The sequence below is a fragment of the Globicephala melas genome, chromosome 17 (genome assembly GCF_963455315.2).
Source record: "Globicephala melas chromosome 17, mGloMel1.2, whole genome shotgun sequence".
In the NCBI taxonomy this organism is placed as follows: Eukaryota; Metazoa; Chordata; class Mammalia; order Artiodactyla; family Delphinidae; genus Globicephala; species Globicephala melas.
In genome coordinates, this window is record NC_083330.1 from 43236842 (window position 1) to 43263628 (window position 26787).

The following is a 26787-nucleotide window of genomic DNA, read 5'->3' on the forward strand; positions in this document are numbered from 1 at the left end:
TACCCTAATTCCTCTTTAGGTATTTTCTCCCTCCCTACTCTGGCTAGTTATGAACTCTTCTTGATCTTCCTTAAAAAGAAAGCCCTGTGAAATTGAAATCCTGATGGACTCACCATGTTTACTTATAAATTACTTTAAAGTGTCATTTCAATCTCTTCTTTGTATGAAGGTTGAAATACTCAGATACCTTTGTAAAAGGAGTCTCTAACTTCTAGTTTAAAAAATGGAAAGCAGTCACCTTTGGCTTGCAGATTATTTACATCCTTGACTCATATGTAGGCAAAGTATTTCTAAAGGATGAGAAAGAAGGTGAGAATATAATTCTGATAATTATCAGGACCAAAATGCAGAGAAGTTGTCAGGTGTATAATTTCTCCTTAGCCAAAAGTGTTTGATAGGGAAGTAAAATAGGTTGACTAGTATTTCAAACCTCAATAATTATTATTTTAAAAGTTAAATATAAAGAAGTTTACTGGCTTCTAAGATCAAAATTGAGTGTAATTTCCATGAATAAACAAAGCTTTTTATTTTTTACCTTTTATATTATATTCCTCTGATTTTAGATAAGTGATAAAGATTTTTCAAAATTAAAAAAAAACAAAAAAGTAAGAAGAATAGACACTTGAAAGATATACCACACACATACTCCTATTTTGTTTAGAGTTTGTGCTTAAGAAACAAAATAGTAACTGTTTATTGAACTCCTACCATGACATGTCCCATAGAAACCACTTACATATATTATCTAATATAATATTCTCAACATCCCCACAATTTAGTTTATTATCCCCATTTTGGAAACAAACTGGGACTCAAGGAAGTTAAAATTAAACTTACCCAGTTTAAGGAGTCAGGATTTATACCGAGATTTGTGTACCTCATGTTCTTTCATTACCCTACATTTTTTCCTGTGTTATAAAGTGATATAAACTCATCTATAGAACAAAATGTTAGAAAGCTCCATGAAAGAAAGTCTTTGTTCGGTAAGTCCTGGGCCAGTGATAAACTATTTCACAAACCTCTTGCACGTGACAGTATCTTATCACCTGTCAGTTGTCCCTCAAGAGTTAATCAAAAGTCACTTAAATGCTCTTTCATAGACATGACAGCTCTGGATACCTCAGGCCAAAGAGAACCAATCTCCCTAAGCAGCCATAGATGCCACTTTGGTTCTGTGGCAGCCTGGGATAGGCCTGGGCTCATTACCTATGACAGACTTCAGTATGCTTGTGACTAATAATAACTGGGCATTGAAAACTTTTTTAAAAGTGGATAAAATATATAGTCTGTTTTTCTTTTAAAAAACTAAACAGTAGATCCTTCCAAACTTTCTGGAATTGGTAAAATGGAGACAAGTAAATCTCGAGAAAGGAAACTCAGTGCTGGGGGAGGCAGGGAGGAGTGGGGGAGAAAGAAAACTCAGTGCAATATGGCATGAAAGCCAAAAGTTGCTGAAATTAAATCTACAGTAATAGTTTAGGGAACACATTAATTTTAATTATATATCATCAGTAATGCTAATATTAGCATCCGTAGGCTTGAAAAAGCATGATATAATTTCAAAAGTTGTTGATAGGGGCTTCCCTGGTGGCGCAGTGGTTGAGAGTCCACCTGCCGATGCAGAGGACACGGGTTCGTGCCCCGGTCCGGGAGGATCCCACATGCCGCGGAGCAGCTGGGCCCGTGAGCCATGACCCCTGAGCCTGCGCGTCTGGAGCCCGTGCTCCGCAACGGGAGAGGCCACAACAGTGAGAGGCCCGCATACCGCAAAAAAAAAAAAAAAAAAAAAAAAAAGTTGTTGATAATATCGAGAAAGATTTTGTTAGCCAGGATTGCAAGCAGCAACAAGATTACATTAATACAGCAAGAAGCTAATACGAGGAATAAGATGACAAATTATTTGCTTACTGAAGAAAACATGCTTAAAGTGAGGTACACCAAAACCCAATTAATCAAAAGTTTATTTTTCAGGATTTGTCCCCCAAATTTCAATTAATATTTTTTTCTGGTAACACAAATTTACAAGAACTCTCCATCATGGGAAAATTTTGTTCCCTTGACATTGCTCCATATTTAAGTTAGCACTCATGTTCCATAGAATGTAAAAGACCCAGGGTATCATGAGAAAATTGAATCGAAGAGTCAAAAACATTATTATGACTATAGTTACTTACAACTTCCTCCATGAAAACATTGCCTAGAACTTTCAGGGAAAATAACTGTTGGGCTAATTTCTCCTGCTGCCCTTCTCTAACCAATTCACTTGTTAGAGGTGTTCTTGAGCACAAAAGTAGCCAAGAGAAAGGAGAAACAGGTATGCATTATCAACTCCATTGTAAACCTGTGGTTGGTAAAAGTAACTGTCACAGAAAGGAGGGGAAAATGAGGAAGAAAATGATGTTGGTTTGGAGTCTCACTCTAGTTCTCTTTATAACAGATATTTAGCTTTCAAATAAAGAGATTCTTGTGACACAAGGCTTTTTAAAATTCAAATTTTTTACTCATATGGCAAAAGAAAAGAAGTATCTTGTATAAAATTAACTAGACAGAAGTATCTGGTATCAAAGTAACTGGACTTCATTATATGTTCAGTATTATGTCAATCTTAAAATGAGGAAATTCTCACTGAAATCTGTGGGAAAATGTCTCCTCATTGGGACCTTTCCAGAAATTCAGCTTATGAATTCATTTATGAAAAAGAAATATCCTGCCACATAGTAGAACAAAGCAGAGTAATCAGGAAGCTTACAAAATCTTCACACTCAGCTGTTCTGTATGAGCTTGGAAAATAAATTTTTTTTAAGTAGAAGATTGCAAAGAAAATAAACAAGTTCATTTTTAAAGTTTCGTTTTGGCCACATGAGTCATGTTATATTTTATATAATTCAAATGTTAAGCAAAGACATACTTTGTGAATATCTGCTAAGGGTTAAAAAATAAAAATAATGAGCAGCACTACAAAAATCACTTTATCAGAGTCAGAGGAAGACCTCCCAAGCAGTTAAGTGAAAGGAAAGTTTTGTGAAGAAGAGCAAAGTAATCTACCAGCACAAAGAATATAATCTGAATCAAGTCTCTATAAAAGCCAAGGGTACCTTAGTCCATCTGGGAGTGGACTTGAGACTCTGAATCTTCCCTTTGAGTGTTCTTTGTGACATAATATGATGAAGTATTTTATTTTGGAGTCCAGGTCAACCCAGAAGAAAAACAAATAATTTTGTCAATACCAATGTCTCATTGAAGTGAATTCTAAGTGACTTTGAACAAGATTTATGGCTGTGAGCAGTTTGTCATTTGTTCTGACCCATTTCCCACACTCTGTTACTCCTGATAAGATATGGCTTTCTCCTGTTTCTTAGGCTTAGGGACAACAGCGTAAATGTAAACGTGCTCATCAACATCAGCAGGAGCTTATTCTTTTGAGAGCTTCCTTTACTTAAATAAATAGGTGTTCGCTGAGTATGAAGAAGAAAACTGGTGAAGTCTAAAGGAGCCTCCAGTATGAAAAAGTCATCCCTATTTGTCACTCCATTTGTATTATATTCACAGGCTCCTTTAATCTTGGTTCATCTGGTGCTTTTCCAACTATATTGACCTCAAGGAATGTGTAATATGAGTCCTATTTTCTACGTCTGATGATGGAATTCAGGAGAAGCTAAATTGAAGACATTTCAGGAAGTCTAGAAGTCATGCCCCACATCATCTAGCCATTAGGGCAAGAGGGACTAAATAGTGACTTACAAACCTGAGCTATTCTCTGGGATTCTGACATATGTTTCTGCTACTACTGCTGCTTCATCTCACCACAGTGACTACAGGCATATCCAGAGTAGAGATTTTAGCCAAAACTAGGAGAGTAGCCACCAGCCCTGTCATACATTCAGTATTCATCAACTATGAACCTGTATTTTCCTCAGTGTTCTTAATTTCAGTTATTCTCTTTTTCTAGCAGCCCTCTAAATGCAGCTGTACTTTTTAAACCAGGGGTGTAATAATATTAAACCAATAATATCATTAGACCAGTAAAACTTCGTTGGGAAATAGTCATTGAAATTTTTACTTCCTTGGATACCTTTCCTAGACTTTTACATTTTCTTTAATTCGTAATTCCTATTCTCCTTCCTACTATTTCCAGATTGTTTATTCTGACTCTATTAAGTCCCATTCCTCTTTAATTGCCCCAGTGCAGACTCCTGTGCTGGGTGCCAGATGGCAAGGCCCTTTAACTTTACACTGCAACCTGCGTAAAACCCATCTCCCCTACTTGGAAAACTCTCATTCACATCATCAGAATTTGCTGCTCCCCCAGTCTATACCTTGATGAAGATAGGAATCAAATGTCCTTTGAAGTGTTTTTTTCTTATTTTAATTTTTGTAAATGTTTGGTATGTAGTCCTATTTTTCTTCAGCTCTCAATAAATTATAGGTCCATATATCAGTTTGAGCTTAGGATCATCCTGAAGATGATTGTCTTCCAGTAGAATAAAAAGTATATATAGATATGTGTGTATGTATGCATGTATGTATGCAGATATGCCTTTTACTTTTGAATTTACTAAAGCTGGTGATCTGTTTCTTTGTTTTATTCACTTAACAGGACAGCTTAAAGCTTTTCTATATCAGTACATCAGATTCACTCCCTTCTTTTTATCAGCAGCATAGTATTCTATGAAGTATTCACAATGTAGTCATAATTTATTTTACCATTTCTCTATAGATAGATATTTAGTTTTATTTTGTTCTAGATTTTTAATATTTCACATGATACTATAGTCAACTCTTTTGGACATTTTCTGTGTATTCTTAATTATTTCTTTAAGATAGATTCCTACAGTGTCCTTTCTGATTACAAGGGCATGGATATTTAGGATTTTGGTAGACACTCGTTTCAACCCTCTTTACACTCTTATCCACCATACATGGTAGGATCAATTTTTCCTCCTCCCACACACAAGATATTACCAATCTTTTAAATTTATGCTAATCTGTTGAGTGAAAAAAAATGTATTTCTTGCTTTAATTTGGGTATGCTTAATTAACAGTGAGACTGAGCAGTTTTTTCCTATTTTTCATAAAACAGTGTTCTCCAGAAGGATTAAACAGCTAAAGGTAAAAATAAAATTTTAAAAATGCTTCAAGAAACTATAGGAAAATATATAATCAACCTAGGGATAAATCCATAAGATATGTTAATAATTTTTTACCACATCTATTAAGAAAAAAATATGCATGCAAAAAGCATCAGGATATAGTTAAAAGGCAACTAACATACCAAGAGAAAACATTTGCTACACATTGCAAACAAATCATTAACACCTGTAATATATAAGGAGCTCCTACAAATTAGTAAGAAAAAGAGCCCAATAGAAAAGTGAATACTTATTTTTAGAAGAAGAATCCTAAATGGTCAATAAATGAAAAAAATACTCAACCTGCTTTGTTATTTACTATTAACAATATAAAATGGCTGTCTTACTATGTCAATTACATATAAATGTTTTTGATTCTTTTAAACATTGTATGGATTATCATTTTTTATTTAAACATTAATCTGTTGATGGACATCTAAGGTGTTTTCTACTTTTTGCTATGATAAACAGTTCTACAGTGAATTTGTGTGTGTGTGTGTGTGTGTGTGTGTGTGTGTTACATAGGCTTTATCAATTTTTTTAGTCTTGGCCTGATACGTAGAAAATTCTACTTATTTTTAAAGATTTTTTCCTTTGATTATTGCTAAGATGTACTATCTCTTAATGTTTATATTTTTAACTGTTTTATGCCATTTGTTTTTCTTTACTCATTATTTATTTTCTTCATTAAGTAGGTGCTTGTTCTATCCTCAACCCATTTTTCTATTAGTATCTATATTGATTATATGAACTCTTCATATATTCATAATATCATTTTCTGCCATACAAGTTTGAATACGTGATTTTCATAAATTGTTTTACTTATCATCCGAAGTTTTACTTGCCAGTTTTTTTACACATCATATTAATATTTCTATATCAATTTAATTCATGTCTGTTCATTATTTATTTAGCTACATCACTTATATCTGTTTTCTCCATTAGATCATTGTTCTCTCTCTAGATTGTATCATCTTCAAAATGAAGAATTATGTCTTCTCATATAGGTCTGGCACAGTATTATTTATTTGATAATAATGGCTTTTTCTTGATGATGGCTACATAGCTGAAACCTAGAAGTAGACCCTCAGGTCCTGGCAGGTTACATAGTACCTACAAACTGATTATAGATCCTACCAGCAACAGACTTTTTACCATCCTTTCACCAGACTTGACCATTATATTTGAAAGACAGAATAGTATGGTGTTACTATGGATCTACTATACATATTCTCACTGCTTTAAATTCACTGATCATATAAAAAGAGAAGAATGCACTACCTTAGTGTTTGATCTTTACCACATAGATCTAACGTCACGATCAATTGCTTTCAGTATTTTCTTTGAAATCACATAAAGGTTCATATGTGCCAAATTTCATAAGGATCACATGATAAGGTCAAGAAATACAAATTCCAAGGCAGAATTTATATGCCCGGTTCACATATGACAGTAATACTATGTAACCATATGTTGAATATAATACACAGTATGTAAATGCTATTCTTGAAAGCAATCCAATCAATAAAAACTAAAATAAATAACACTTTAATAACACATTTCAAATCAACTGAAAATGGAATAGATGGACTCTATGGCAAGAACATCCCTATAAAATTGACATTCAGAGGCCATTAAAACCCAGAGAGTAAAACAATCCTGAAACTAAAGAAAAACTGTGAATATTTAGAAGATTTTTAAAAGCCTACTATATTGTATGCCAAGACACAGCAGTTGTTTTTATTTAAAGAGCTATTTCAATAAAAACTGTGGATTGCCAAGCATTAAAAAGCTAATTCCATTTGCCATCACCAATAGCTGAATGAAACCTTACAAAATATATATAATATTAACCTTAAAAAAAGTTTAAAATACACAGTATTTAATAGAAAAAGTCAAAACTGAAAAAAGTCAACTTTTAGTCATAATTGGAACTTTTAAAAGATTGACCAATTTTATCATTTAAGAAGGTTATGGGAAAGCTACTGAAGTTAACTTCAAAAGGCTAGCAGTAAAAGTGATTGTAATGTCAGTAAAACTCTGAAACAGATCAAATAACCCCTAAATAGTACTAATCCACTGCATCTTTGAACATGTATATGCCTCTTTTTAAGCTGAAAAGGTTGCCCTTTTTTTCTTCAACTTGTTTCCAACATCCCATTTAAAAAAAAAAAATTCTATTCAACTGTTAACAGTCAGCAGCTCAGAGTACAGAAACTTTACCTTCACTCAAAGATGATATGAGTTAAGATTTGAAATATCTTTTCCTCTTTGGCCTGGTTCTGGAAAACATGGTTTTGTCATTCTACCTGTAGAGAGAGAGCGTCTCTTTCTTCATACAAGTATTTGTGTACTGTATGTATACAAACAAATGCATTAATGAAGGTTACATACAATATTTTAACCATTTTTTTCCTCTTGCTTATCAGCTCAAACTCTTACACCAAAATTGATGTTTGTGTTGTAATTGACATTTTTAATTTTAATTTTGCCTCTTCAGATCCTGGGAAGACTTTGCCTGAAGCCCTTGATTACTGCACAGTTTGGTTGCAGACAGTACCTGGAGAAATAGACAGCAAAAGTGGTATTCCACCTTCACTTGTAATGCTACAAATTAAAGATTTTCTTAATGGACCAGGTAAGAAAGTCGTAATTCAAACTTTTTTTTGTATGAGTCTATTAACGTGTACATAGGGTCTGTTAACAATCCTGACATTCCTTGCCAGAAATGAGTAATTCATTTGTCTTCCAGATGTGTACTTTTCTCAGGCTGCCCATTCTAGAGATCAAAAGGCAAATATTAATATACATTAAAAATTACCTTTAGTCTGACAAAAAGTAGTTATCAATTAAAAAATAATTGACTGGAAGCCAAAGACTCAAGATTTTATTTCTACCTTTTCTACTAATCGTGGGACCTTAGGCAGTTATCTAATCTCCTGTGCCTCAGTTTCCTTCCCTGTAAATGAAGAGAATAAAATAGATGATGGGTGGATAGATGGGTGGGTGGGTAGATGGATGGTTAGGTGGATAGGGTACATGACATACATACATAAGATAATATACATAAGTAGATTGGATTAGATAGATAAATACACTTATTTCAAATGCTTAGCAAAGTGCTTAGGACATATTAACACTCAATTTTAAATAGGTAGATATAGATATCAAAAGATATTGAGTGCTTATTATGTCCCAGGTACTAAGTGCTTTACATACTTGTATAAACCCAAGAAGTAGGCCCTATAATTATCCCTACTTTATGAATAAGGAAGCTAAGACTTAGAAAAATGAAGTAAATTGCCCAAGATCACAGTAGCAGAGGAGCCATTCAAACTCTGGTCTTTATGACTCCAAAGACCTAGATCACTTTTATACTGCACTAATTTTAGCATAACTAAAGATTTTTTTCTTTCTTCTCCATCTCCTTCTCCTCCTCTTTCTTTTTCCTACTCTATTTCTTCTTCCTTCTCATGTTCCTCCTTTTCTTTTCTTTGTTACTCTTCCCTTACCTCCATGAGGTCTTAGCTATTTATTTAACAGAAATTACTACATTCAGTTTCCCTTTTGTTATGTTATATTTACAGTGCTGCAGACCCTGTTAGTCATTAAAGGAATACTAGTTTCTTCATTACGAATTTAAAACAATGGTGTTACACTGTCTTAAGATCTCTAGCAGTACTCTGCAAGGCATGTATTTTGATGATTGAAAACTATCACTCTGTGGACCTGATTCAGTTTGTGTGCATGCTGGTGCACTTACGATCTATGACTACAGATAGGAAAGGTGGCCCATCATCACATCTGGAATAGAAAGAGCCTGAAACCACCTCAGTTGGCCCTTTCACTCTGGGTCAGTTCTTCTTAAGCATGTTTTTCCAGTGCTGGAATTTAAAAGGTATAGGAGGAATATGAAGAACTAGTTCTAATCATTAGTATCTAGCTGTGGTTTTAAAGACTCAAAGGAAGTAAAGAAGCTGATGATAAGGCTAAGGGAGTCATTAAAGTTCGAAGAATCCTTTGGGGTGAGCTGGATGATTGAAAGGAGTGTGAGTCCACATACTTGGTTAGTGAGTGTGAAGTACCATATTTCACTGAATTCAAGCAACCATCAATTGTAGGAAAAAACATTTTGCATACCACTAAGGAAAAAGAAAAAATATGTGCTATTTGAGCTATGATACAGTGCTTTCTTACTGCATCAGTTGCAGGGCAAAAGACTGAACATGCTGGAATGAATGAAATAGGGTAAGAACATAAGGGTAGTTCATGGACAAGTGACAGGGAAACTTGCATTTACTTCTTTTTTCTCTCTTTTAGTGTCAGATTTCTTTTGCTTTCAGGCACAGTCTTTCACCTTTTGGCTAAAAAGTTCCCTTCTAGTTTACATTTGATTGATTTGTTTGTAAAAGGGATGGGATCTTCAAGTCAGTGGTAAATTGTGTACCATATTTTCATGGCTACCAAATAAATTGAACTTTAAGAGAAATGTCAATGAACAAATGAAAAATTATATGTTTATCATTCTGTCATTCAATGTGACTATGTAGCAGAAGTGCGATTTTTACAATAGTTGTACGTTTATATTTCTTATACTTCTTAAAACTGGAAACTACATATATGCCATTTCTAATTTTATGCCCATTCAATAATAGTGATAATATATCTGGAGATTCAAACTTTTAAATTAATGAATTGAAATAGTTATTTTACAGCCATGCTTCTCAAACTGGAGTGTGCATTTGAGCATCTCTGGGGAGCTGGTTAAATGCAAATGTGACTTAATAGGGATGAAATTCTACATTTCTAACAAGCTCCCAGGTGAAATGGGTACTGTTGATCTGGGGATAACACATTTTGTACCAAGATTTTATTTGACTCATATATTAATAATATATATATATATATGACTTTCTTAATACCATCAATAACAATTACTGAGACTCAAAATGCAGATATTTTGGGGCACAGGAGAGGGGGATGATACAAACAATGATGAATGGTTTTTTAAATGGTACTTTTATTATGAAAAATCAAATACAATGTCCAATAAATGGTTTAAGTTCTTCAAAGTCTTAAAACATTTTAACCAAGAGCACTTTTCTTTCATAAATTATTTGAGGGAAGATTACTTTGAATGATATGTCAGTTCTGTGGGATTCCACTAGAACATTAACCTAACAGCCTTGAACTACTCCAGAATTTACTACCTTAGACAAAAAATTCCTTAAACAATTTGTTATATAAAGTATGTAAGTAGATGTTATTACATAATATAATTGTATTCTCTCACTACACAGCTACACTATATTAATTGAGAGATCAATAGGAATAACAGGACATAATAAAGCATTTCTTGCTGTAGGAATGTATTATTTTATAGATTTTTGGCAACTCAAGAAATATATATTTCCAGATTTTACATAATAGTATATTAAGAGCAATATTATTTATGCTAAGACTGGGGGAACAAACTTCAGCTTTATAATATTCCCCAATACTATCCTCTTCCCTTAAAAAATAAAAAGGCCTTTTTTTAATATTGAAAATAATGCTTCTAAGTTTTATGCAGTATTATCGTTAAGAATCTTTTGATACCAAAAGATTGTTTTATTGTTTATTTTAATCTATATGCACATCTTATTTAAGTATCATTCCCAAAGAATGCTTTATGCTACAATGCTCCATCTCTAAAATAGTATATTTTCGTTTCTTCTTTTCTTGCTCTTGAATTAAGGTTTCAGTAACAAAGAAGTTATGACGCTGAAGAGTAGAGGAAATACTGATTATAACTACCCAACCTTAAATTTTCTTCATAAAGGTGCAAACTTAACAGCTTTTGAATTCATCCTGTCGGATGTTTTCTCCAGGGATTATTTTATCTAAACAAGGTGGTGCATATGCTGCTCTTTAGCATCTGTTTTTGGAAAAAATACTTCAGTGTTCTTGAGTATTCCCTGATTTCCTCTGTTCACTTAATAGTACCTTAGAGCAAATGGTAGGTCCCAACTTCTACATCAAAAACCCCTTCAAAGCTCTCCCAACTCCGACCTCCTTCCTTCAGAGGCAACAACTGTACTACCCATTAGCAAGGTCAGTGGCTTGGAGAAACCTGGAAAACAGCAGCTACCAGAAACCCAGCAGAACAATATCTCCAGCAGGTGATAGATTAGTTGGAACAAATTGGAACCATTGCAGTGCGGCAATCCTGGTTTCTTTCAAGCTGTTTTTTTAAATGTCGTCATTTTAATACACAATCTAAGGCCCGCGGAACAGTCCACAGCAGGTTAATTTGAATCATATGATGTGTCACTGCCCTCAGCTGACATGAGCTCTATTCCATGTGTGAAGCCATAATAAATCCATTCCCAACCGAGGAAAATTCCCCTTGAGAAGGTGAACTAATCCAGGCCTCACACTGGCATGCTAGCCCGCCATAATTGAAAGCAGGGCCACCTGTTCCCAGCACAGTTAGCCGATAGAGAAAAAAATTACCATTAGATCAGATATGTCTTCTATTGAAAACTAATTCATACTTCTTGCAAATTCAGATTCAGCTGTGAACTGCTTAGTATGACATCATACAGAAACTTAGGAATGTGCCCACTTGATCCCAGTTTTGTTAACTATAGGATTTCTTAACTTTGAAATGAATTTTTTTTTTTTAATTTAATGAGAGCTGACACATGAGAAGAAGAACTGGGAAGGGTGCAGATTTTTCTAATTAACTCAGGGTCATTTACAAAAATATTTGAGCTCCCTGGTATTTTTTTCATTGTTTCTTTGCAGACATATTTTTGAACACTGTCACTGTAGCCATAAAATGACATTTAAAGGACAACAAAGAAAAAATATGCCACATTAGGAGAACATTTCCTCATCATTTATGTTTTGTTGTAAATTAATTAGCATACCACAATCTTCGTATAATTTTAATTATATCAAACACAAAGTTATGACTGTAATTTCCTATTTCTTTTATTTTCGTATACCTGGTGTCTCTAGTTGAAACACCTATCCACTGATAGTTTTTCTCTTAATAAAACCATTTATTTAGTCTCTTCTTGTTTAACCTGTTCAGTAATTTACCTATGTAGTTTTCAGTTTTTCTGATTTCATTCTAGCTTTGGATTGGTTTTATTTAATTTTTGTTTGAAAATTTTATTTGACTTTTAACTGATTATAACCCATTTTGAGTATAGTTTTCTTCTTATATTTTGTGAATTAACTAAGTGTTTTATAGGTTGCAATGATTGTAATTTTTTCTTTAAAAATAATCCTAAACATCCTAGAATATCCCATTTCCACAAGCCTCTTTGATTTGAATGAAAATATATACTTAAATAATGTGAAATATTACTTTAAAAACTTCTCAGATACAGTAGCACACTATTCAAATAGGTTTGTTTATATGAATATAAAGTAGAAATTTTAAGTTTACCCCCAATTTTGTGTATTTTTGAAACATTTTTACTTTTCTTGATGGAATCTGCTTTTATGTTCTGTTATTACTGAATTCATTACTCATGACATATGTCGTCCAGACATATGTAGAAGATGACTGATTCAGGGGAATTAAGATACCTGAAAAAGACACAAATAGCCCCCTGACATTTTCTGGAGTAGAAAATGAAGAATAAGTAATACGATTTTTAAATACAAGAAGATTCAAGGTGAAAGGAAGCATCTTAAAAGCTAATTTTAATTAATTTATTCCTCTTAATGTAACCCTGATAGTTAACCCTTTGCCTCTTTTCTCTTTCCAGAAATAGGGCCAAGGTCCATACCCTAATGACTGGTGTCCTATCTCTATCTTAATTCAGTTTTACAGCCATAGTAGCAGGCTATCTTCTACACTTAAGAAATGTAAACTAGTTAATAAAACTGTAAGAACCTTGACTTTTGCATTTCCTGAGCTTTATGGGTTCCAATTTGCAGTGTCAGCATTGCATTATCATAGTTTATTTTCCCCATGATTTATCAAAATAAAACAGTAAACTTGAAGTCAGGATGTCAAATAGAGAGTGGACCAATAATTTTATTTTATTATTTAATTAAAAAAAATTGAAGTAGAGTTGATTTACAATATTGTGTTAATTTCAGGTGAACAGCTTAGTGATTCAGTTTTTTTGCAGATTGTATTCCATTTTAGGTTATTACAAGATATTGGGTATATTTCCCTGTGCTATACACTAAATCCTTGTTGATTATCTATTTTATGTGTAGTAGTTGGTACCTGTTAGTCCCATACTCCTAATTTGTCCCTTGCCCTCTCTCTCTCCCCTTTGGTAACTAGAAGTTTGTTTTCTATGTCTGTGAGTCTGTTTCTGTTTTGTATATACATTCATTTGTATTATTTTTTTAGATTCCACATGTAAGTGATATCATTCAGTTTTTGTCTTTCCCTGTCTGACTTATTTCACTAAGCATAATATTGTCTAGGTCTATCCACGTTGCTGCAAATGGCAATATTTCATTCTTTTTTATAGCTGAATAGTATTCCATTGTATATATATGCACCACATCATCTTAAGCCAGTAGTCTGTTGATGAGCACTTGGGTTGCTTCCATGTCTTGGCTACTGTAAATGGTGCTGCTATGAACATTGAGGTGCATGTATCTTTTTGAATTAGAGTTTTCATTTTTTCTGGATATATACCTAAGAGTAAAATTGCTGGATCATATGATAGTTCTATTTTTAGTTTTTTGAGGAACTTCCATACTGTTTTCCATAGTGACTGCACCAATTTACATTCCCATCAGCCATGTATGAGGGTTCCCTTTTCTCCACATCCTCTCCAGCATTTGTCATATATAGCCTTTTTGATGATAGCCAGTCTGACCAGTGTGATGTGATACCTCATTGTGATTTTGATTTGCATTCATCTAATAATTAGTGATGTTGAGTATCTTTTCATGTGCCTGTTAGCCATCTGTATATCTTCTTTGGAAAAATACCTATTCAGGTCTTTTGCCCATTTTTTGATTGGGTTGTATGAGTTGTTGAATACAACAACTTGATATTGAGTTGTATGAGTTATTTGTATATTTTAGATATTAACCCCTTGTCAGTTGCATCATTTGCAAATATTGTCTTACATTCCGTAGGTTGTCTTTTCATTTTGTTGATGGTTCCTTTGCTGTGAAAAAGCTTTTAAGTTTGATTAGATCCCATTTGTTTATTTTTGCTTTTATTTCTTTTGCCTTGGGAGACTGATCTAAGAAATTATTGCTACGATTTATGTCAGAAAATGTTTCACCTATGTTCTTTTCTAGGAGTTTTATGGTGTCATGTCTTACATTCAGGTCTTTAAACCATTTTGAGTTTATTTTTGTATATGGTGTGAGGGAATGTTCTAATTTCATTGTTTTACATGAAGCTGTCCACCTTTCCCAGCACCTCTTGTTGAAGAAACTGTCTTTTCTCCATTGTATATTCTTGCCTCCTTTGTCATAAATTAATTGACTGTAGATTTATGGGTTTATTTCTGGGCTCTCTATTCCATTCCATTGATCTATGTGTCTGTTTTTGTGCCAATATGATGCTGTTTTGATTACAGTAGATTTGTAGTATAGTCTGAAGTCTAGAAGGGTTATACCTCCAGCTCTGTTCTTTTTTCTCAGAATTGTTTTGGCAATTCTGGGTCTTTTGTGGTTCCATGTAAATTTTAGGATTATTTATTCTAGTTCTGTGAAAAAATGTCATGGGTGATTTGATAGGGATTGCAGTAAGTCTGTAGATTCCTTTGGGTAGTATGGCCATTTTAACAATATTAATTCTTCCAATCCAAGAGCACGGGATATCTTTCCATTTCACTGAATCATCTTCAGTTTCCTTAATCAGTGTTTTATAGTTTTCAGTGTATATGTCTTTCACCTCCTTGGTTATGCTTATTCCTAGGGTTTTGTGGATGTTTTTGGATGCAGTTTTAGATAGATTTTTTTTTTTTTTTTTTACTTTCTGATACTTCATTACTAGTGTATAGAAATGGAACAGATTTTTGTATATTAATCTTGTATTCTGCAACCTTGCTGAATTCATTTATTAGTTATAATAGTTTTTGGGTGGAGACTTTAAGGTTCTCTGTATAGAGCACCATGTCATCTGCAAATAGTGACAGTTTTACCTCCTCCCTTCCAATTTGGGTACCTCTTATTTTTTTTTTTTTTTTTTCTTTTCTTATTGCTGTGGCTAGGACTTCCAATACTATGTTAAATAGAAGCAGTGAGAGTGGGTATCCTTGTCTTGTTCCAGAATTTAGCAAGAAGTCTTTCAATTTTCCACCATTGAGTATTACATTGGCTGTGGGTTTGTCATAAATGGCATTTATTATGTTGAGATGTGTTCCCTCTGTACCCACTTTGATGAGAGTTTTCATCATGAATGGATGTTGAATTTTGTTTTTAGCCTTCTATTCTTTGTATAGACAATAATGTCAGCTATCTCTTTTATGCCTACAATTTCCAAATGCCTAGTTCTAGTTTTGATTTATTATGCAACACCAGGACTATTCCTTCATCTGCCTATGAAATGTGTTTAGTTATTTAAAATTCAGCATGTTCACATTAAGTCAAACCATTTTTCTTTCCTCTTCTTTTTCACTCCTTCTCTTAGTATGGTCTTCAAATTTCTTTACATTTGCTAGTGATAGCAACATTCTTCCACTTGTGTCTTCTCACAATTTTACTGTCACCTTCAATTCATCTTTTTTTTTTATTCCAAGTCTTTTTAGTTTTTCCTTTGAAATGGTCCTCCATTATGCCTACTATCTCCCTAGTGGGTCTGGGCCCTCACTACTTCTTCAGTCTGTTTTCTGGCAGCCCTAATTTCAGATTCTCCTTTTACTCAATAATTTTCTCCCCTCTGCTCTTGCTAGATTAGCCTGCTCTGCAAACTCATATGAATCTTGACCACCCACCTCCCTCAGTTAATCAAATCATAACTCTTCTCAGAGCTCAAGACTCTGTAATCTGGTGTCATCTCAACAATCCAGGTTTACTGTCACTAAGAAGGTAATTCTGAGTGAGATTGTTTTGCTTCTTTGAACCTCAGTATTTTCTTCTGTAACATAAGAGAGTTTTCCTAAGATTCCTCCAAATTCTAAAATGATGGCTGTAATCCCCAGTGGAACTCTTCATTTATTTTTCACAACAAGCATTTATGAGCAATTATGATATTTCAAGTATTGTTCTAAATATTGGAAATACAGTGGTAAGCAAAAGATACACAATCGCTTCTCTCAAGAAATGCACACCATGTAGTAGAAAAGACAGGCTTTGATTACCAAGTAGTCACACTGAATAATATATAATTACCACCTAATATAAGTGTCATGAACTTCTATGGATTTATAAAAGAGTGGAGATTTAGGGAAGCTTCTCTGAGCTGAGTTCAGACATTTGAATGAAAAGGAGTTAACCAAAGACATGGAGGGGAGGGCATCTTTCTGACAGAATGTATGCCGAAGACCCTGTGGGGAAGGGAATCATGGCACACTGAAGGAAATGAAAAAAGTGTAGAGGGAGGGAACAGTAGGAGGAAATGAGGCTGTAGAGAGAGACAGAGGCCAGGCCTTGTTGGCCATAATAAAGGATTTTGGAGGTTTTATCTTTAGAGCACTGGGAAACCATTGAAGAACTTTAAGCTGGACATGTATGTGATGGGGGAGAGAGGAGGTATGTGTATTTATTGATATGGTTATATTTGCATTTTGAAAAGATGATTCTAGTTGCACAATGGAGAATAGATAAGAAGAGCTAGAGTAGGGGCAGGCAACCAATTAGGAGAATATTGCAGTAGTACTAGTGAGAGATAATGGTAAGTTGGATCAAGGAATGGTAATAAACATGGAGAAAAGTGAAAGATTTGGTAGATATTAGGGAGGGAAAATCCATAGACTGGTAATGGAATAGAGGGGATGGAGGGTAAGAGAAATTAAGCATGACTTATGGGTTCCTGGCTGATCTAACTGAATGAATATGGTGCTGTGGACTGAATTGTGTTCCCACAAAATTCATATGTTGAAGCTCTAGTCCCCACTGTGATGGGGCCTTTGGGAGATAATTACATTTAGATGAGGTCATGAGGATTGGACCTTCATGGTGGGATTAGTGCACCAGAGAGCTTCCTGTCTTTCTCTCTGTCTCTCTCTCTTCCATGTGAGGACACAGTGATAAAGCAGCCATGCAATACAGGAAGACAGTCTTCAGCAGAAACCAACCTCAGCTCATTCCCCGATCTCAGAATTTCAGCTCTAAACTGTGAGAAAATAAATTTCTATTGTTTAAGTCTCGCAGTTTGTGGTATTTTGGTATGGTACACCAAGCTGGTGGTAATCCTATTTACTGATATAGAAAATGCTTGAAAAGAGCTATATTTTGTTTGTTTGTTATGTGTATGAGAGTAGGGGAGATCATGAGTTTTGCCTTGGATATGCTGAGTTTGTGGTAATTGTACTTACATATCTGGAGCTCACAAGAAAGACTAAGACTAGTGATAAAGGATTGGATGTTTTGGAGTTTGGGGGATATAGGTGCTAATTCAAGCCACAGGCCTGGTTGAAAATACTCAGGGAAAAAGTAGAGAGGAAGTAGAGAAAAGAGCCTAAGACTTCATATTGAAGAAGTCCAATCAGTATTCAACTGTCTAAGAGGAAAAGGAGGAGACTTGAAAGGAAACTGAGGGCTAAGAGGAAAATTTGGAGAGTGTTATATCAAAGAAGCCAAGGGAAAAGAGTGTAGAAGTACTAGACAATGTCAAGTAGTGATACAAGATACAGAAAGATGAGAAATTGAAAATAGCTAATGGATTTATAGACATGTGACTACAAATATTATCCCTTCACCCCATTGGATTAACTTGGATGGACCCTAGTCTAGAATGCATTGAGGAGTGGAAGCAGAGAGTATAACTCTTCCAAGAAGTTTGGTTGTGAAGAAGAATAATAAAGATAGAATATGAAGGGGCATTTTGTTTCGTTTTGGTTTTTCCTTTTTAAAAAATTGTCCAAATGGGACTTCCCTGGTGGTGCAGTAGTTAAGAATCCACCTGCCAATGCAGAGGACATGGATTCGAGCCCTGGTCCAGGAATATCCCACATCCCGCAGAGCAACTAAGCCTGTGTGCCACCAACTACTGAGCCTGTTCTCTAGAGCCTGCAAGCCACAACTACTGAGCCCATGCACCGCAACTGCTGAAGCCCATGCGCCTAGAGCCCATGCTCCGCAAAAAGAGAAGCCACCGCAATGAGAAGCCCGTGCACCGCAGCAAAGAGTAGCCCCCGCTCGCCGCAACTAGAGAAAGCCCACGCGCAGCAACAAAGACCCAACACAGCCAAAAATAAATAAATAAATTTATCCCCAAAAAATTGAAGTATAGTTGATGTACAACGTTATATAAGTTACAGGTGTACAATATGGTGATTCACAATTTTTAAAGGTTATACTCCATTTATAGTTTTCATAAATGAAGGGGCATTTTGTATCATGGTTTTGGGTTTTATTTTTATGATGAAAGAGACTTGAATTTTCTCATGTTTAAATATCAGCCAGAAGAATCCAGTTGAGAGAAGAATTGGATAAACTAAAAAGAAAAAAGATAAAGGTGTGTTCCTTAGAAAGAATGAAGGAGAAGAATCCAATATACATATGAAAGAACTGGTGTTACCTAACAAATTAAGGAAGGAAAGGAAAATGGCATATGCAGGTAGTTTTTCAGCTTGGTAGCAGGAAATTGGAGGAAATTTAATGGCTTTAACTTTCTCCTTGAAGCTAGAAGCAAAGTCATCTGTTGAAGTTGAAGAGAAGAGAGAGAGAAGAGAGATGATTTCAATGGTTTGAAATCATCCTCCAATATGATTTCTTCATATGCTATAGTCATTCTCATCTCTGTGCCTTTTTAAAACTTTTTTATTATGGAAAATTTAAAATATATACGAAAGTAAACTGAATAGTATATAGAACCTCCTGCTTAAACAATTGTCAACTTTTGGCCAATATATTGTTTCTTATATACCCCTATCTACTTCCTCACCTTCTGTGTTATTTTGAAGCAAATCCCATGATCATATTATATCACCTGTAATATTTCTGTTTGTATCTATAAAGATAAGAACTTTTAAAAACATAACTGCAATGCTTATCAAACCTAAAGAGAATAATTCTTCAGTATCATCAAATTTCTAATTATCTCATGAATATCGTAGTGCGTGTGGGTGTTTGTGTGCATGTATGGTTTTTGGGTTTTTTTTTTTTTTTTTTTAAACCTGGAGCCAGATAAGGTCTATGCATGGCTATTGGTTATGTCTTTCAAATTTCTTTTATCACTAGGTTTCCTCCTCTCTTTTTTCATCTCTTGCAATTTATTTATTTATTTTTATTGAGGTATAGTTGATATTCAGTGTTTCAGATATACAGCAAAGTGATTCAGTTATATATATATATTTTTTAATATATTCTTTTTTCAGATTCTTTTCCATTATAGATTATTACAAGATACTGAATATATCAATAGTTCCCTATGCTATACAGTAGGTCCTCATTGTTTATCTATTTTATCTATAGTAGTGTGTATCAGTTAATCCAAATTCCCAATTTATCCCCCCACTACTTTCCCCTTTGATAACCTTAAGTTTGTTTTCTAGGTCTGAGTCTATTTCTGTTTCGTAAATAAGTTCATTTCTGTAATTCTTTTTAGATTCCACATATAAGTAATATCATATGATATTTGTCTTTGTCTGACTTACTTCACTTAATATGATCATCTCTAGCTCCATCCATGTTTCTGCAAATGGCATTGTTTCACTGATTTTTATGGCTGAGTAATATTCCATTGTGTATATAGTATATATTTATATACCACATCTTCTTTATCCATTTATCTGTCCATGGACATTTAGGTTGCCTCCATGTCTTGGCTATTGTAAATAGTGCTGCTGTGAACATTGGGATGCATGTATCTTTTTGAATTAGAGTTTTCATCTTTTCTGTATATATGCTCAGGAGTGGGATTGCTGGATCATATGGTAACTATTTTTAGGTTTTTAGGAACCTCCATCCTGTTCTCCATAGTAGCTGCACCAATTTACATTCCCACCAGCAATGTAGGAGGGTCACCTTTTCTTCACACCCTCTCCAGCATTTATTATTTGTAGACTTTTTGATGATGGCTATCCTGAGTGGTGTGAGGTGGTACCTCATTGTAGTTTTGATTTGCATTTCTCTGATAATTAGCAATATTGAGCATCTTTTCATGTGCTTATCAGCCACCTGTATGCCTTCTTTGGAGAAATGTCTATTTAGGTCTTCTGCCTATTTTTTGATTGGGTTTGTTTGTTGTTGTTTTTTTTTGATATTGAGCTGTATGAGCTGTTTGTATATTTTGGAAGTTAAGCCCTTATTGGTCACATTGTCTGCAAATATTTTCTCCCATTCCATGGGTTGTTTTTTTCATTTTGTTTATGGTTTCCTTTGCTGTGCAAAAGCTTTTACGTTTAATTAGGTCCCATTTGTTTATTTTTGCTTTTGTTTCCATTACTCTAGGAGATGGATCCAGAAAACATTGCTGTGATTTACGTAAAAGAGTGTTCTTCCTATGTTTTCCTCTAAGAGTTTTATAGTATCCAGTCTTACATTTAGATTTGTAATTCATTTTGAGTTAATTTTTGTATATGTTGTTAGAGAATGTTCTAATTTCATTCTTCTACATAGCTGTCCAGTTTTCCCAGTACCACTTATTAAACAGACTGTCTTTTCTCCATTGTATATTCTTGCCTCCTGTGTTATAGATTGACCATAAGTGCATGGGTTTATTTCTGGGCTTTCTATCCTGTTCCATTGATCTATGTGTCTGTTTTTGTGTCAGTACCATACTGTTTTGATTACTGTAGTTTTGTAGTATAGTCTGAAGTCAGGGAGCATGATTCATATATATTTAAGAAACCAGATCATTTATCATGCAGAGTTTACCACAATTTGGATTTTGTCTGCCCTTGTTCTCTATATTTCCTTCATATAAACTAGTAGTTGGCTTTATCTGATTCAAGTTTGCTTGTTTTATTTATTTATTTTTTAGCAAGACTGTTTTGTAAAAGGTTTTATATTGTGTTCCATCAGGAGGCATATAGTGTCTGAAGGTTTCTTTTTGTGATGTTAATAGCCATTGATGCTTAATGCCTAAATTCATTGAAGGTTGCAAACAGTAATATTTTAATTCTAGTATTCTTTTTTCACATAGTAGCTGGAATATTTCTATAAAGAGAAACATTTCCTTATCTAATATTTGATTACTTAGTAGTATTGTTCAGCTAAGAAAGGTAGGATAAATCTTTTCCCTTTATTTACCCATTAAAAAAATAAGTTAGTTTTCTAGATGGGAGGAATTTTTTCATAATGTATATGCATATCAAATTATCACAATGTACACTTTAAATATCTTACAATTTTATTTGTCAATCATACCTCAATAAAACTGGGGAAAAATGAGTTACTTTTCTCAGTATTCCAGTGGTGGCCATTTAGTTGTTTTTTGCTGTTATTCTGAATTCATTACTTTTAGTGATGCTCAAATTGTCTCCTCATTGCCAGTGGTAGTCTCTATAAATTGGCTTCTCTATGCTTTTAATCTTCCCTTAGTCTGAAATCCTTGCTCCCTTGTCTCAAAACATTTGGCTGTTCCCAAAAATCCGATATGCTGTCTCCAAGGATGAGTATATGCCATCATTGAGAATAGGAAGAAAAAAAAAAAGGAAATGGGCACCAAAAACGCTGCCACAATTTGGAGAAATGGAATATACTTAGTCTTCTATGATAACTGCTTAGAGGGAGAGAAGCTCATTTAGATGAGTTCAGTTCAATACATTCATTTTAGAAAACCAATTCAATTACCCTATAATCAGAACTTTTACATTGTGTTTTATTTTGGTAGGACAGTGTAGTCAAAAACAGTCAATGCTTGATTTTAAGAATATGTACATGAGTAATTACGCCCATTTCCAAGTAGTAAGCACCATGAACTGCTGCTGGCTGACCAAGTCAAGGGCATGTGTCAGTCCATGTCTCTGAGCCTCCTTAGCAGTACATGGGACAGCCTACAACCAGTTCCATTTGGTGTACCATTGTTAATGGATACAGTTATGTCTGCTGCCACTGAGGTCTTTATACTTCACACCTTCAACGAAAACCTGTTGATCTCACGGTAAAGGGCAGCTTTCCAAGTTTTCTAACTCTCACACCTGTGAATACTCAGTCTCCACTCTCCATTATCATCATGAATACCTTTACTTTGACACTGTAACAAAAATCTGAATTTAAATTGCTGAATAAGAGGAAAAAATGTACTATGACCTAATAATAAAAAATATTTTTATTAGAGTTACTGTAACTCATAAAGTCAAGTTTGATTATAAATTTGGTCTTTGATTTGCATTTACGCTTCTACAGTGGTGGGGGGGAAAACCATCATTCCTGTGTCTGTACAAAGGCACCATGGCCACTGATTGTTTTCCTAGCAAGCCTTGCTTGTCTTAAAAAGAGAAAAATTGTCTTTTACAAATAAAATTCCAAAGGAAGAAGCACTTAACAAAGAATTTTTCTTTCACAAATGTTATGATTTGGGTATAACAAGCCATATTGAATCCATTGGGTTTTTGGTAATAGATTTCAAAATACTTCATAAATGTAAATAATATGATGACTAATGGGTCAAGTAAAGTTGGAACATTTTAAATGAGAAAATAGCTGGAACAGTTTTCAAGAAACTTTTCCAGTTGATGTTTGGTCCCCCACAAGGTGTGCATTAACATAAACTTAGGGGAATCACCTCTGGGGCTTGAATTCCCTCTCTGATTTCATTATTACAATATGATTCTTTTCCTTTCACTATTAAGTCATCTCTTAGGGTGATGGGAGCATAAAATAAGTGTAATTTATTTGTGTTTGTCTAATCTCCTTTTAACTCAATAATCATTCCATCATTCTGTTTCCTGGTAGCTGTTCAGAAAGTTTTGAAGGGTAATTAGAGTCTAATAATTGACAGGCATGGGTTTACTTGGTAACTTAAAGATATAGAATGTGTTCTGGGGATGGTGAGAAATTAGATTTGGCAGAGAAATAGATGACTCAGCTGGGAGATTCTCTATTACTACACATTCTTAAAATCTAAACATTGAAAGTAATCCATTTATTAAAGTTCATTGAGGATTATGAAAAAAATTCTAAACCCTTTAAAACAAGAATCTTATAATAATTGGAATAAAATCCACATGAGCCATCTATGCCTGGTTCTTTATCCAGTCCTATTTCCAATTCTTGTAAAACATCATTTTATATAGCTCCCACGGTTTCTGTTGAATAAAACTTTTGTAGTCCATTCCTTTAATGTTTTCATCTCAATAATGAGGTTAGTGTTTTTCATCAGTTTTTAAAAGTATGAAAGAAGACCAGAAAATACTCAATTTTTATTTTTTTATGTTTATAAATGCCAAATTTGTTTCCATAATTTTCCCATTTGTAAAAATAATTGTGAAAATAATTTTCCTATCATTTTGAAACTACAAATTATTTACAATAATTTTCTACCCCAAAAAGTACCTGACTAGTTCAAGGATGTAAAAGTCTGGAGACACTGGGGAATAAAAGTAACAATACAAATTTGTTGAATTATCAGATGTAACAGTGACTTCATGATTTTAATTGAAGGATTCACACATGCTGAGGGACTTTACACAGCAATAAAGGGTGCTGTTGCATTTGTGGTGTTTCTCATTCTGGTGCGTGCTGCATATCTCTTGGTGGACCTGGTACTTTGAAAGGAATACCCAATATTACAGTATAGCCTCATTTTAGCTCTGCTTTTTGGGCTCTTGACCTGACTTGCCCAAACAGGACTGCCCCAGTTCTCTGTGTAAACATAGGCTGTGTTTTGCAAGGAATGTGGCTCAACACTCAAGCTCTCAGGGGGTGGGAGTGGGGGACTTGTGGCCTAGTGGAGGGCACCATGCACAGAGGTTGCACTGTATGCAAACAAACATACAGAAACCATTTAAAAGGTAAATTATTTAAATGTTTTAAATATCAACTTATTTCTTACAGAAAGTTAACATAACACCTGTATTGTGCTATATATATAGCTCTAGTAGATTTTTGAACTTTCCAAAAACTTTTATCTGCTGCTGCTCAGTGACTGAGAGATTGCATTTGTACTCCTAGGTTTAAGATCACTCAAAGAATGAAGTTTTCATGCACACATAACAGTTTGACCTAACCACACAGGAAAGATAGATCAAGTGATCAAAGTGTCCAAATAAGAAGCCCTCCTTTATCAATCCAGTGTTTTAGGAAAGAGTCATTCAGGAACCAGCCCACAAAAAGTTAACATTAAAAACTTACATTTCAATTCACTAAGCAAAAGAAATATATAAGAAATGTAAATAATTAAACTTCAAAATGATTTTTTAAAATTATCCTGTAGCATTTATTCTTCTGAAGTTATTAAAGTTTAAAATCACACTGACACTTTTGGAAAAAACTACATGAGAGACAGAGATACAAGATACTGGTTCAGATTTTCTTATTCATAAAATTTGTTGAGTCCTGGTTAATTGTTATATATAAACTAGTGACCTAATAGAGACTCATGACTTAAAAGAACAAGACAGGCAATTTTACCTAGTTATATATTTGTCATCTCCATTTTGAGCTATTAAACTCGTACTGAATAAATACTGTGGGCTGTTCTTGATGTTGCTTTGGGAAATTGATCTTTCTGATTTCAGACTTTTCAAAGAAGTTATATTTACTAGAATAAGATAGACAATATAGCTCAAATAGAGTCATAGTTGAAATTCACAAATATGATTAGATTTTAGTACACATTTCTTTTTCTGAATTATCAGCATTTGACTTCTACTGATAAAAAAGAACCTTTTTTTAAAATTTATTTTGTAGAGCCAAGTCACATGAAAGAATATATTCTCTCTCATAATTAAACTACTTTATTATTTTTTTAACATCTTTATTGGAGTATACTGGCTTTACACTGGTGTGTTAGTTTCTGCTTTATAACAAAGTGAATCAGTTATACATATACATATGTCCCCATATCTCTTTCCTCTTGCGTCTCCCTCCCTCCCACCCTCCCTATCTCACCCCTCTAGGTGGTCACAAAGCACCGAGCTGATCTCCCTGTGCTATGCAGCTGCTTCCCACTACCTATCTATTTTACATTTGGTAGTGTATATATGTCCGTGCCACTCTCTCACTTTCTCCCAGCTTACCCTTCTCCCTCCCCATATCCTCAAGTCCATTCTCTAGTAGGTCTGTGTCTTTATTCCCATCTTGCCCCTAGGTTGTTCAGGACCTTTTTCTTTTTTTGAGATTCCATATATATGTGTTAGCATACGGTATTTGTTTTTCTCTTTCTGACTTACTTCACTCTGTATGACAGACTCTAGGTCCATCCACCTCACTACAAATAACTGAATTTTGTTTCCTTTTATGGCTCAGTTTTATTCCATTGTATATATGTGCCACATCTTCTTTATCCATTCATCTGTTAATGGACACTTAGGTTGCTTCCAAGTCCTGGCTATTGTAAATAGAGATGCAATGAACATTGTGGTACATGACTCTTTTTGAATTATGGTTTTCTCAGGGTAGATGCCCAGTAGAGGGATTGCTGGGTCGTATGATAGTTCTGTTTTTACTTTTTTAAGGAACCTCCATACTGTTCTCCATAGGGGCTGTATCAATTTACATTCCCACCAACAGTGCAAGAGGGTTCCCTTTTCTCCACACCGTCTCCAGCATTTATTGTTTCTAGATTTTTTGATAACCATTCTGACCAGCGTGAGGTAATACCTCATTGTAGTTTTGATTTGCATTTGTCTAACGATTAATGATGTTGAGCATTCTTTCATGCGTTTGTTGGCAGTCTGTATATCTTCTTTGGAGAAATGTCTATTTTGGTCTTCTGGCCATTTTTGGATTGGGTTCTTTGTTTTTTTGATATTGAGCTACATGAGCTGCTTGTAAATTTTGGAGATTAATCCTTTGTCAGTTGCTTCATTTGCAAATATTTTCGCCCATTTGAGGGTTGTCTTTTCGTCTTACTTATGGTTTCCTTTGCTGTACAAAAGCTTTTAAGTTTCATTAAGTCACATTTGTTTATTTTTGTCTTTATTTCCATTTCTTTAGGAGGTGGGTCAAAAAGGATCCTGCTGAGATTTATGTCATAGAGTGTTCTGCCTATGTTTTCCTCTAAGAGTTCTACAGTGGCTGACCTTACGTTTAGCTCTTTAATCCATTTTGAGTTTACTTTTGTGTATGGTGTTAGGGAGTGTTCTAACTTCATTCTTTTACATGAAGCTGTCCAGTTTTCCCAGCACCACTTATTGAAGAGGCTGTCTATTCTCCACTGTATATTCTTGCCTCCTTTATCAAAGATAAGGTGACCAGGGCTTCCCTGGTGGCGCAGTGGTTGAGAGTCCGCCTGCCGATGCAGGGGACGTGGATTCGTGTCCCGGTCTGGGAAGATCCCACATGCCGCGGAGCGGCTGGGCCCGTGAGCCATGACCACTGAGCCTGCGCGTCCGGAGCCTATGCTCTGCAATGGGAGAGGCCACAACAGTGAGAGGCCCGCATACCACAAAAAAAAAAAAAA

The 26787-nt window shown here is 34.5% G+C and overlaps 1 protein-coding gene across 1 annotated transcript in view; it reads left to right on the top strand.

Annotated features, from left to right (window-relative positions):
* Positions 1 to 26787, top strand: part of VPS13B (vacuolar protein sorting 13 homolog B) — a 798623-nt gene that overhangs the window by 571119 nt on the left and 200717 nt on the right. Inside the window, exon 35 of the mRNA XM_060287492.2 lies at positions 7630 to 7767. Coding sequence (XP_060143475.1) covers positions 7630 to 7767 — 138 coding nt within the window. The remainder of the gene's footprint in view (positions 1 to 7629; positions 7768 to 26787) is intronic.